Here is a 14398-nt window from a genome sequence, read left to right as displayed (position 1 = left end):
AATATGATTTACCACTTTCTTTTAAAATGTGAAGCAAACATCTTAATTTTTGTATAATCTATGTGGTTGGTACATATAATTACTTATTTTATAAAATAACAAAAAGATAAAATAGAGACATTTCTAACCGAGTTACACAACAAAACCAAATTTGATTTGGAAACAATTTGACCAAATGTTATTCTTAAATTAAATCGCTATTTAAAAAAAAAAAAAAACCATAAGTCCCCATCATAAAATTTTGTATTTCTTTAAATAGTTAAATTACTTTTTAGGTGTTGTAAGACAAAATTTTCAAATACTAACCTCTATTTTTAATGATAATGTATCCACATTTCCTTTGTACGTTTCCTTTCGCGACACGCACGCGGCTACACCCACCGACGCTCTCAGATCTCAAACCAAATTCACTTTAATATATAAATTTCTTAAACCGTCGTAATCCCAATTTCAACTCAGATTATCAAACAAAGGAAGAATCACAACTACAACTGTCACAGATCTGAGCATTTCGATTCAGATCTCCGATCAATGGCTTCCGGTTCTTCCTCCTCTTTCCTCCTCCTCCTCATCCTCGTCGCCTTCATCTCCATCGCCACCGCCGAAATTCGCTTCACCGAGATCCGATCCGACCCCCGACCAATCATCCCCTTCGATGAATTCGGTTTCACTCACAATGGCAGACTCGAACTCAACGTTTCCAAACTATCGTTCTCGACAGCAGACCCTGACCTCTCTAAATTAGGTTTTTTTCTCTGCACGCGTGATTCATGGCTTCAGGTTCTCCAACAGATCGAAGACGCGGAGATAGCGTGTGCGCTTCAATCCAATATCATCAAAGAAGTTTACAATTTGAATTCGATAGCGAAAGATGCGAAAGGTTTTGATCATTATTATCTCCAATCGGATGCCGATCAGTATACTCTTGTGTTTGCTAACTGTCTTCCTCAGCTTAAGGTCTCAATGGACGTCCGATCTGCTATGTACAATCTCGATGGCAAGTCCAACACTCGCGATTACCTTTCTGCTGGAATTACCGTTCTCCCAAGGGTTTATTTCTTGTTCTCCCTCATTTACATTACTATGGCAGCAGCTTGGGTTTACTTTCTGTACAAAAAACGTCTTACTGTATTCGGAATCCATTTCTTTATGCTTGCTGTTGTGGTCCTGAAAGCATTAAACTTGGTATGTGAAGCCGAAGATAAATCCTATATCAAGCGTACCGGTAGCGCCCATGGATGGGACGTTCTGTTCTACATTTTCAGCTTCCTGAAAGGAATCACATTGTTCACATTGATCGTGTTAATCGGAACTGGATGGTCGTTCCTGAAACCCTATCTCCAAGACAAAGAAAAGAAGGTGCTAATGATTGTGATCCCACTTCAAGTCGTCGCCAACATTGCTCAAGTCGTGATCGATGAATCAGGGCCATATGGACAAGATTGGGTGACATGGAAGCAGGTGTTTCTACTAGTCGATGTTGTCTGTTGTTGTGCTGTTCTATTCCCCATTGTTTGGTCAATCAAGAACTTAAGAGAAGCAGCTAGAACAGATGGAAAAGCAGCTGTTAATCTGATGAAATTAACCCTCTTCAGACAATATTATGTTGTGGTTATCTGCTACATTTACTTCACAAGAGTTGTGGTGTATGCATTGGAGACTATCACTTCGTATAAGTATTTGTGGACTAGTGTAGTAGCTGCTGAGTTAGCCACTCTTGCTTTTTATGTTTTCACTGGGTACAATTTCAAACCAGAGGCTCATAATCCTTACTTTGCTGTTGATGATGATGATGAAGAAGCTGCATCAGAGCAATTGAAACTTGAAGATGAATTTGAACTTTGATCTGCCTTTCTTCTTCTTCTTCTTCTTACAGGTTTGTTTAGGAATGTCGCATACAAATGTTGAAATCTGTTTCTATACTATTACAATTTACAAATATTCTTGGTGTAGTATGATGTATCTGTTACAATGATACAGTTTTGTAAGTAGTCTTTATTTGTCATGTTCTTTGTTCTATTCATAATACATCACTCGTTATTGTTTTGTGTTTGTATATGTGCTGAGGTGAATCTTGATTTTGAGAAATAGAGATATGGTCAAAGGGTAATATTGTCTTATTTTTTATTGTTATGAAGACATGAATTAAAAGAAAGAAAAATGTATAGGCATGTTTGTTTTCATCTTCAATGACAACGAAAAGTAATCTCATTGGTTAATCAATTTCCATGACACAATTGTATTATGTTTCTTGTTTTTGTATTAAAAATAGTTTTTATTCAACAAAAAATTGGCAATTTAGTGGTAATAGTATAAAAGAGACGTACAAATAAAAATGAGTAAAAAGTATACATGAAGAAGAGTTGGTTACCCTAAGTCATCAACCATAAAAAAAAGTTGAAAAATAAAAATGAAAATAAAACTTAATCATAAACTATTTTGCAATTGGGATATCAATGACAAAATTATTAAATGCGAGTATAATGCTATTCTAAATATGATTAATTATGTGAAACAATTTGAAAGTTTGTTGTTATTATGTCTATAGAATCGAATGTGCATAACTTATATGTGTATATAAAAGATCCGGTTTATAACTAAATTATGTAAATCATTCGACAAAGATTTCGGACACATATAGTCCAGTCGCAAAAGTGAATTTTTATAACATGATTTACCCGAATTTAAGAAGCGTGTTTTTAGTATTAGTCACTTATCCCTAAAAACTATAAAATTTAGGAATATACAAATTTGCTTAATAAAATAAGAACAATGTGATAATTTGGATCATTTGGCAAGGAAAATAAACGGTCTAAAGCCTAAGAGCGTTACCAACCAACACGAGTAACTTGCATGAATAGTCATTGTGTTTTGGGTAACGTGTGTCTTTTGTTTATATCTATTTTTAGGGTTTAAGTCATTTTTGGTTATTTGGATTTTGGTTTTGTATTCATTTGGTTACTTAATTATTTTTAAGTTTTAAAAATAATCAAATTTTTGGTTTTGTGTTCATTTAGTCACTTAATTTTTTGATTTGTGCTCATTTAATCATTTAAATTTAAAATTGTGCTTATTTAGTCACTAAACTTTTAAATTTTTTAAAAAGTTTAATGACTAAATGAACACAATTTTAAAAGTTAGGTAACTAAATGAGCACAAATTCAAAAGTTAAGTGACAACCAAAAGTTAAATAATTAAATGAGCACAAAACCAAAAGTTTGATTACCTTTTAAAATTTAAAAATAATTAATTAACCAATTGTAACATCCCGGAATCGCAAGAGTAGAGTTGAAGGGCTAAAAGTGTAAGTTTTAGAGGATGACTCGGCGAGGCCATGGATGGACTCGACGAGTCAGGTCGCGGTCATGGTCGCGTGTCAAGTGGCCTACTCGGCGAGTCCCAAGGATGGACTCGGCGAGTAGGTGTTGTTGAGCCCTATATAAAGAGCATTATACCCCTCCACAGCCTCCCTTATCCCCCCCTTGAGTTCCAGAAACCCTAAATTCGTGGAGAGATCATTTGTGGAGCAAATTAGAGCTTGGAGAGGTGTTGTTTGAAGAGATCTTGAAGGAGAAGTGGCTTGGATCAAAGGGCTTTGCTTGGATTCGAGTTTGGCTACTATTGAGGCATCTTTTGGAGGTGATATCTTCGTCCTTAGGCTGTGCATTCCTAGTTTCATCATTTTGGGGTTTGTGGGGAGTATGTCTTGGAATGTTTTGGAGTTTGGAGGATAGATCTGAGGTTGCTACCTCAGATCTGGAATATTGAAGGCCTAGAGTGCATTAAAGTTCCTGTGTTTGAGTGCTTAGTGAAGCCACCATGTCCCAAACCTTGGTTTTAAGGTGAATATGGCTTAGATCTCGTTAGGTTCACGTAAAGTTTGCCACTTTACGTGATGGATGGATTGTAGGAGGTTGGATCTATGTTTTGGATCAATTGCATGGCCTGAGATGCTTCTGTATGGATTCAGACCGGTGGTACTCGACGAGTCACATGGGTGGACTCGACGAGTTGCTTGAAGATGGCCTGGGACTCGACGAGTTGGAAGAACAACTCGGCGAGTAGGTTGAAGATGGCCTTGGACTCGACGAGTCCATTTGGACTCGGCGAGTCTTGTCGAGGAAGTCCCAATATTTCTGGTTGAGTCGATGAATCAGTGAGTCAAGGGATGACTCGGTGAGTTGGGTGCGAGTGGACTTAGAGTTGTTGCACTCGACGAGTCTTGGGGCGACTCGGCGAGTTGGGTCGCTAATTGAGGGAAGTTCTGAGCATAAGGACTCGGCGAGTCATCGGGATGACTCGGCGAGTAGGGTCAGTCAGGGGTTGACTTTGACTCGTCCAAGGTTGACCAGTTGTCTTCCAGGGGTATTTTGGTAATTAAGGGTATTTATTGAGTTGTATGTTTTGATGTTTAGTGGAGGAGTTCGTGTTAGAGTTCGGAGCAGCGGGATCTTATCTTTTCAGCCGACAGTTTCGAGGTGAGTTATCCTCACTATATCAACAGGGTCTAAGGCACCAAGGCCGGCCCTTTACTGTATTGAGATTCGGTTATGGTTATTATGTTATTGTTTGATGTGTCTGCATCCTGGTAGCTAGGATGGTACATGCTAGGAGGCCTTGCTAAGGTTAGTTTTCCCGATATACAGAGTGATGCTATGCTAGTGACCGGTTAGGTCGGTAACCCGGTTAGGGTAATGATATGCTATGTGATCTGCTTGCTCGGTTTGTTGACTATGACTGTTATATGAATGTATGTTTTGTGCACATGGTTGTTTGGACTGGAGATGGGTTGAGGCGGGTCCTGCTTTGTGCTGTAGGCCAAGATACCCAGGGCGGACCGGTTGTTCCGAAGGCCCAACGAGCGGTTCGGATAGGCTGTAGGCCCCACGAGGGCGGACCAGACGTGCCGAGGCTCGGAGAGTGGACCAGGGCGACTGAAGGCCCAATGCGGGTGGACCAGTCACACTGTAGACTCAGAGAGTGGACCAGGTGGGTTGAAGGCCCGATCTGGGCGGACCAACCCCACTGTAGACTCGAAGGACATGACTAGACCTAGAGGATGGATCCGTTGGACTGAAGGCCCGATACGGCGGACCAGTCACACGGTAGACCCGATATGCATGGCTGTTCTATGTTCTGTTATGTTATGTATGTTTTATATGTTTTGGACCGGAAGGTCGTAGCCTGGAAGGGCGTATACGTGGTTGGTATTTTGGGGGTATCTCACTAAGCTTTCGGGCTTACAGTTGTGGTTTAATGTTTTTCAGGTTCTTCAGGAGACTGTGGCAAGGCGAAGGCGCGATCGTACCGCTCCTCATGATTTTGTAGCAATGTGATTCTGGGAATACTTTAATGACTTGTATTGAAACCCTTTTTGTAAACATTTTAATGAAAATCGGGTTGTTTTGAAAATTTTAAATTGGTTGTGTTTTTCAGATGTTACAAGGTGGTATCAGAGCCTTGGTTTGAGTGAATTGGAGGAACACTTGTGTGACTCCAGTCTCAAATCGAGGAGAGTTTTCAAAAAGAGAATTTAAAATGGTTTTCAAAATAAGTAAAGGAGGACGCGGAGGTACGTTCAGCTGGAGCCAGTAAGTAACCCCAAAATACCATACATGACAATTGTTTTATTGAGATTTGATAGAACAGCATGCTAGAGTTAGGCTAGGGATCTTCAGGATTTATTGATGAGTTGCCTGATTTATGATGCCTGCTAGCCTAGGGTTCCTTGTGAGAGATTTCTAGTGTTCCTCTAGTTGTGAGGATAGAGCGATGTTATGTGTGTCGCTAGGGTGTTGTGGGAGTACTTCATACAAATATGGGTTGGTGTGGAAGGTAGTATGGGCCCGTACTACTGAAAGCACAGACTCATACGTGTATCAGGCAAACCATGACCTCTAGGGTTGGGATGAGAGCTGGTTCCCGGGATAGTGGAATATGTCTGAGATTTGGTGTTTCATTTTCAGTATGGAGATTTCAGGGCACGCTGGGAGTGGATCCGGGTCAGGATCAGGAGCAGAAGAGGGAGTTCCGGGTGGGTCTGTACAGCCAGAGGTTATCAGTCAGATGAGTACGCACGAGTTGGATGCGAGGATTCGTGAGATCCTGCATGATGAGGTTGCTGCATTGTTTCGGGCTGAGCTGCCAGAGTTGTTTGGGTCGATCAAGACCGCCATGGTGGAGTATTTTGATGAGTGCTATGCGGCTCTCACGGAGACGGCTGCCGCGGCGGCTACCGCAGCAGTAGCAGCGGCAGGGGGAGGAGCCAGTAGAGGTTTTCAGTATCGGGACTTCGATAATACGAAGCCTCCCACTTTTGATGGAGTTCAGGATCCGATCGTTGCTATGAGATGGTTATCGGATGTGGAGGGATGTTTCTTCACGTGTTCATGCCCTGCTGATCAGAGGGTGAGGTGTGCTTTGAACCTGTTGAGGCTCGGAGCAAAGGATTGGTGGAGATTGACCACGGGGTCGTACTCGGATGCGCAGAGGGCTGCGATTTCATGGGATCGGTTCAGAGAGATGTTTAGCACTCGTTATGTTCCGCAGGTCGAGAGGGAGAGGTTGGCTCAGGAGTTCTTGGAGCTGAAACAGGATTCGGAATCGATGACGAAAATCACCAGGATGTTTACTGAGCGGGCGATGTTTTGCCCTGAGTTCGCTTCGGAGCAGGCTCAGATGTCCCGGTATCTGAGTATGCTAAAGAGGGACATCAGACAGTTTGTGTCTGCGTAGAGGTGCGAGACTTTGCTAGAGTTGCAGGAGGCCGCCAGGCGGCGTGAGTTAGAGATTGAGTTACAGATGCGTGAGCTGAGGCAAGCTCCGGTTCAGTCGCAGCCGGCGACGAAACGGTCTAAGACTGTTGATTCCAGGATGGGAGATCAGGGTGGCCACGTCTGTGGAAAGTGTGGAAGGGGTCATGTCAGGGTTTGTCGGTCCGGTGGAGCATGCCGCAAGTGCGGAAAGGCGGGACACTATGCGAGGGATTTTCGGCAGTCAGTGCCGGTTCGGGATTTGAGGATATGCTATCATTGTCATCAGGTTGGACATTTGAAGGTCAACTGTCCACGGCTTGCTGCAGGACCGGTGCAGGCTCCAGCACCGGCTACGTTGAGGATCACAGGTGGAGATCAGGGTGGAGTGGAGCCCCCAAGGGATTAGGGTCGTGTTTTTTCAGCTTGTTACTGCGGGTATGTTTCTTTCTGATGTTTTGATTATTTATGATTGTTGTGGAGTATTGTTATCTGTTGGTTTCGTTGGTTGGTTATGGAATTGCGTTTCGGGTTTTCGTGTGGTATTCGTTGTTCCTTGAGGGTTTGGCGAGTTGTGATCGAGATTTCGTTTTAGTATCTTTTGTTCCCTGAAGGATCGTTATGGTTATGGATTAGTACGTCGAGATATCGTTGATTATCTTTGTGAGGATTGGTGGCGGATGCGGCGTTGGTTTGAAGGCCAGTTAGATTCTGCAGTCTGAGGAATGGATAGTTGAAGATTGGGTTCCTTTCGAGCGGGTTGTGCAACGTGGGAACGTGATTTGTATGAAGGTTGTTGGCGCTGGCGAAAACATTTTGAGTGCATGTGTTGATTCCTGCAAGGTTGCTTGGGGAGATCGGTGATGGCGACCAGTGACTAACTGTCAGTGTCCTAAGTGGGGGAGAATTGGAAATTCTCCGGATGATCGGTGGGCCTGAGAGGTTGTTTAGCTGCTTGGGGAATTCAGCGGTATTTCTATCAGTCGAGAGCAGGCTCGTATGGGTGAGTAACAGGCGTGCGGGGCGGAATACAGACCTAGAGCAGTTGATTGAGGAAGGCATGGGAGCAGGCCGGGATCGAGTATGTATGATGGAGATAGAGTTCGGAACCCCTAGAGGGCTAGAACGGTATGCACGGGAGGATTTCCCAAAGGGATGGTTCGGAGTGTTGAATGCTAGTTGAGCGGTCTGGATAGACTGAAGGCCGGTAGGCGTACCAGACAGACCGAAGGCTCGGAGAACGGTCCAGTCAGATTGGCTGAAGGTTCTGAGAGTGGTCTAGATTGGCTGAAGGCCTGGGGAGGCGGTCCAGTCATGCTGAAGACTCTGCGAGTATTGTTGGATCGGATTGAGGTTATGGGTTGCGTATGTTGCAGTGTGATTACATTGGGAGGCCTGGCCCCGGGTAGCGATCTTGAGCAGTGAAGGTAGTGCATGGGCTTGAGAGTCCCTGTGATGAGAGTTAGTGTAGTGGTGATGCATGGATGTTGGGTACGCTTTAAAGAGGTAATGTAGCGTGGGATGAGCACCATGGTGCCTGTCATGGTGACTGGGCGGATGAGTGGTTTCCTTGATAAGGAAAGAGGGAGGAATGGAATTCCGAAAAGGGAGTGCGAATTCACGGAAGTGAAAGTGGCAGTGTAGAGTTATGATTGGAGTGGTCCGTCGATGGTCTTTGAGTAGTGTGTTGCGGCGGTGGAATAAAAGCTCATTCGACTTGATATGTTGCTCTGGGCGCGGAGGGAATACCGCAGAGTAGAGCCAGGGAGAGGGGTTCGGAAGGGATACAGAGGGAGAGTCTTGGACTCTCAGTGTGATTCTGATCAGGGTTTTGGGTATGTATCAGGGGTTCATCCCGGAAGGATGTTTGGAGGATATCAACGGTGTATCAGGTTATCCGAACGTGAGGGTGCTAGAGCTAGATCAGCATGTGTGTGTGATTGCGAGAGGAGAACTCGGGGGAGTTGCTCCGAAATGGAAGAATGGGTCTTTCGATCGTCATGGGATGGATAGAGTGGAATTCGGATCGGGGATCCGATGGTTCGTGGCATTATAGCCATATGAGTCAAGTGAAGGATGAGAATTAGAGCAGTAAAGCATCATGGGTAATTCTCGGTTGTTGAGTGTGGTTATCAGAGGGTTCAGCTGGTTCCCGGTTTGAGTAGGTGATGGGGACACCGTATGGAAGGAGAAAGTGAGCTTCTAGTTCTATGGTTGTACCTTGAGGGACTTGGTTCGGTCAAGGTCAAGTGGCGCGTCGTGGGAAGTAATTTGAAGATGAGATGCCGTAGGCTTCGAGGATGAAGCCTAATTTAAGTGGGGGAGAATTGTAACATCCCGGAATCGCAAGAGTAGAGTTGAAGGGCTAAAAGTGTAAGTTTTAGAGGATGACTCGGTGAGTCCATGGATGGACTCGACGAGTCAGGTCGCGGTCATGGTCGCGTGTCAAGTGGCCTACTCGGCGAGTCCCAAGGATGGACTCAGCGAGTAGGTGTTGTATGGAGAAAACCCTAATTTTCGAGGTTGAGCCCTATATAAAGAGCATTATACCCCTCCACAGCCTCCCTTATCCCCCCCTTGAGTTCCAGAAACCCTAAATTCATGGAGAGATCATTTGTGGAGCAAATTAGAGCTTGGAGAGGTGTTGTTTGAAGAGATCTTGAAGGAGAAGTGGCTTGGATCAAAGGGCTTTGCTTGGATTCGAGTTTGGCTACTATTGAGGCATCTTTTGGAGGTAATATCTTCGTCCTTAGGCTGTGCATTCCTAGTTTCATCATTTTGGGGTTTGTGGGGAGTATGTCTTGGAATGTTTTGGAGTTTGGAGGATAGATCTGAGGTTGCTACCTCAGATCTGGAATATTGAAGGCCTAGAGTGCATTAAAGTTCCTGTGTTTGAGTGCTTAGTGAAGCCACCATGTCCTAAACCTTGGTTTTAAGGTGAATATGGCTTAGATCTCGTTAGGTTCACGTAAAGTTTGCCACTTTACGTGATGGATGGATTGTAGGAGGTTGGATCTATGTTTTGGATCAATTGCATGGCCTGAGATGCTTCTGTATGGATTCAGACCGGTGGTACTCGACGAGTCACATGGGTGGACTCGACGAGTTGCTTGAAGATGGCCTGGGACTCGACGAGTTGGAAGAACAACTCGGCGAGTAGGTTGAAGATGGCCTTGGACTCGACGAGTCCATTTGGACTCGGCGAGTCTTGTCGAGGAAGTCCCAATATTTCTGGTTGAGTCGATGAATCAGTGAGTCAAGGGATGACTCGGTGAGTTGGGTGCGAGTGGACTCAGAGTTGTTGGACTCGACGAGTCTTGGGGCGACTCGGCGAGTTGGGTCGCTAATTGAGGGAAGTTCTGAGCATAAGGACTCGGCGAGTCATCGGGATGACTCGGCGAGTAGGGTCAGTCAGGGGTTGACTTTGACTCGTCCAAGGTTGACCAGTTGTCTTCCAGGGGTATTTTGGTAATTAAGGGTATTTATTGAGTTGTATGTTTTGATGTTTAGTGGAGGAGTTCGTGTTAGAGTTCGGAGCAGCGGGATCTTATCTTTTCAGCCGGCAGTTTCGAGGTGAGTTATCCTCACTATATCAACAGGGTCTAAGGCACCAAGGCCGGCCCTTTACTGTATTGAGATTCGGTTATGGTTATTATGTTATTATTTGATGTGTCTGCATCCTGGTAGCTAGGATGGTACATGCTAGGAGGCCTTGCTAAGGTCAGTTTTCCCGATATACAGAGTGATGCTATGCTAGTGACCGGTTAGGTCGGTAACCCGGTTAGGGTAATGATATGCTATGTGATCTGCTTGCTCGGTTTGTTGACTATGACTGTTATATGAATGTATGTTTTGTGCACATGGTTGTTTGGACTGGAGATGGGTTGAGGCGGGTCCTGCTTTGTGCTGTAGGCCAAGATACCCAGGGCGGACCGGTTGTTCCGAAGGCCCAGCGAGCGGTCCGGATAGGCTGTAGGCCCCACGAGGGCGGACCAGACGTGCCGAGGCTCGGAGAGTGGACCAGGCCGACTGAAGGCCCGATGCGGGCGGACCAGTCACACTGTAGACTCAGAGAGTGGACCAGGTGGGTTGAAGGCCCGATGCGGGCGGACCAACCCCACTGTAGACTCGAAGGACATGACTAGACCTGGAGGATGGATCCGTTGGACTGAAGGCCCGATATGGCGGACCAGTCACATAGTAGACCCGATATGCATGGCTGTTCTATGTTCTGTTATGTTATGTATGTTTTATATGTTTTGGACCGGAAGGTCGTAGCCTGGAAGGGCGTATACGTGGTTGGTATTTTGGGGGTATCTCACTAAGCTTTCGGGCTTACAGTTGTGGTTTAATGTTTTTCAGGTTCTTCAGGAGACTGTGGCAAGGCGAAGGCGCGATCGTACCGCTCCTCATGATTTTGTAGCAATGTGATTCTGGGAATACTTTAATGACTTGTATTGAAAACCTTTTTGTAAACATTTTAATGAAAATCGGGTTGTTTTGAAAATTTTAAATTGGTTGTGTTTTTCGGATGTTACACCAAATGAATACAAAACTAAAAGGTGATAAAAAATAACCTAAACTTTTTTTATTCATTCAAACCGACCCTATGGTATAATTTTGTTACAATCATTGTCCCTTACAAATATAAAAAGCATGTTACACCTTTCTTTGTTTTATTTATTGTTTTTTAGTTTTTAATAAGATTAATGTAAATGGAGATCTTACAAACTAGGGAAATAAACTTATTAAGATAATTAATTTTTCAGTTTGTTCATGATTCAGTAACATTTTTTTTGTACATATCTAGGTAACGATTTTTTTGAAGTGTTCGCATATGATCATTATGAACGGCTGTAGCGGGTTACATCCGATCATAATCAGTAATAATGGTCATATATAAACACTTCCAAAAAGTTCATTACCTAGATGTGTACAAAAAAAATAGTTACCCAGATGTGAACAAACCGAAAAGGTAAGAATAAATTACATAAATGGTCCCCGTGCTTTGGTAATTTGTGTGTTTGGTCTCTAATATATTTTTCAACTTAGATGATCCTTACTGTTTATTTTTGTTGTACATTTGGTCCATATCTTACCTCAAAAAATTAATAGACCCCACATATTTGTATCTTCTCACCCTAAACCTGAAACCACAAGTTGGGTCCCACCAGTCACCATCCCATCTCTCATCCTCCCCAACTTCTATTTCTTTTTCATCTATAGTGACATCAATGCCTTCACTGCCCCTTCTTTTTTCGGTCTTTCAACTCCGACGAGCCAACACCAGAACCCTTCTATTAGGTTGTGGTGGTGGAAAATTCAATGAAGAGACAGTGGGTTGTGGTGTTGGTTCGTTAGAGTTGAAGGACTGAAAAAAAGAAGGGATGTTGAAGACGTCGAAGTCACTGAAAATGGAAAGGAAATAGAAGTTGAGGAGCATGAGAGATGAGATGGTGACTGGTAGGACCCAACTTAAATTTTTCAAATGTGGTTTCAGGTTTAGGGTGTGGAGATATAAACATGTAACGTCTATTAATTTTTTTTGGTATATAAAAAACAAATACATAAATAAGAAAATTAATTAAAAAATAAATTAAAAGGGCATAATAGTCTTTTAAGGTAAGACAGAGACCAAACGCACAACAAAAATAAATAGTAAGGATCATATGAGTTAAAATATAAGTTAAGGACCAAACACACAAATTACCCAAACCAGAAGGACCATTCATGTAGTTTACTCTTACCTTTTCGGTTTGTTGACATCTGGGTAACTATCTTTTTTTGTACACATCTAGGTAATGAATTTTTTGGAAGTGTTCACATATGACCATTATGACCGGTTATAACCGGATGTAACATGCTACAGCCGGTCATAATGGTCATATGTAAACACTTTCAAAACAAACATTGTTTCACAATATAAGTACATAATGTTCTATGCATAAATTATAAACTAAACTCCGAGAGTGAAGTTTCGACTTGCATGTGCTCAATTGGTTACTCTTCTTGAATATTTGCATAATTTACAAATATTGGGTTAACATCTAAGTACCAAGTACTTGACTGTTATATGAAAAGTATAATTTCTATCTAGTAGATACCTGAAGTACTAGTTTCTCTAGACTTTCTTTTCATATATAGGAGTAGTTCCTATTCCGATATCATGTTTCTTCACAGAAGTAACAAGATCCGTCTTTGTGGGCTTTATTGGATTTCTTGGGCCTAAAGGTATCTATTCCATAAACTATGGGCCTCTTACATCATATATGGTGACTCTTTTCAGCCTTTCATTATTCCATTGTTTAAACATACTTAATAGAAAATATCATTGTATTATTGGAATATTTACAGAACATGTTATATCATAAGATATACATCTAAATTGTCCATGACTTCCAGGAATTCAGAAATAGTTGTTCCTAGTGTGATGTTAGAAGCATCTTCCGCATCACATTGATATCTTTACCTGATATCATGTTCAGGTTTATTGCTGGAAGTAGTTGGTTTAGGAATAGGTCCTTTAAGAGTGTACACTCTTAGTCACTCAAGACATGAACTCATTCATTGAAACTATATTTATTGAATGTTAATGATTTTTAGATCATTAAGTAAATGATGATTCATGGTAATGAGAGTGGATTATATTAATATACAAAATTTTAACAAAATTAATTTAGTATTTTCAATATTTAACCTTTAATACTTAATACCATTTATTTTCTAAAAAAATTAATTATCAAAGTCTATGATCCAAGTTGCAAAACAAATAAATGGTTAGGTATCATTTATCTCATTCATTTGAATCCAACTAGGTAGATATCAATTATTAAGTATATACTAGTATATAATTCCTAGGTTTATGGGATTTTTAATAACCAAATTTAATTAGACATGTTTGCCCATCTATGTCTTGAAACTCTCTTGCTTAGGTATCATTTATCACAAAAGATTTCTGATCAAATCATCAAATTTGAAAAACTTATGTAATCAACACAAACAACAACACAGGGGTGCAAGACTAGTTTATGCATATATATATATATATATATATATATATATATATATATATATATATATATATATATATATATATATATATAAAGTTGTTAAATAGAATATGTATGGATTTAATATCAAAGAGAAAACCATCATCGTATTCCAAAAACAAAGATAACATTAACTTAACAAATAATATAGCATATCTTGCAAAAATGGCTCTGATATCAATTGTTCGGATTTTATTAAAAAATAGTTCAATTTTAGCCTAAGAAATTGACGTAATTAACAATGGAAACATTTTTGTTTGAATATGCTGAAACCATTTTATACCCGCCAATGATCATTTAGCAAGAACTTAGAAAGATTAAACATAACCAAAGAAGAAGAAAGTATAACGACCTTTGAAGACTTTGATTCCTTTTGATAATTAGGAAGTTGATGAAGATAAATTTAAAACACTAAGTAGAAGTTCTCTATAATGTATCCACCAAGCAAGATTTGAACCACCAAAATATGATCGTAAACACTTATTAACAAGTTAATTTTAAGCTATTAATACATACTCAAATAAGTCTTAATAGAAAGCAACTTAGATGCCTTCAATTCTTTCCCCATTTGCAAGAAAAAAGATGAGAGGAAAAGAG

General features: G+C 41.5%; 1 protein-coding gene across 1 annotated transcript; it reads left to right on the top strand.

The window, feature by feature from the left end:
- Positions 1-340: 340 nt before the first annotated feature.
- Positions 341-2046, top strand: LOC145001177 (Lung seven transmembrane receptor family protein). The gene has a single exon (XM_078960532.1). It carries the CDS (start codon positions 532-534, stop codon positions 1843-1845), a length of 1314 nt encoding a protein of 437 aa, XP_078816658.1. The 5' UTR covers positions 341-531; the 3' UTR covers positions 1846-2046.
- Positions 2047-14398: the final 12352 nt, after the last annotated feature.

The sequence above is a fragment of the Lactuca saligna genome, chromosome 6, assembly GCF_052625555.1.
Source record: "Lactuca saligna cultivar CGN05327 chromosome 6, ASM5262555v1, whole genome shotgun sequence".
NCBI classification, from domain to species: Eukaryota; Viridiplantae; Streptophyta; class Magnoliopsida; order Asterales; family Asteraceae; genus Lactuca; species Lactuca saligna.
This window is presented reverse-complemented; position numbering and strand designations above follow the sequence as displayed.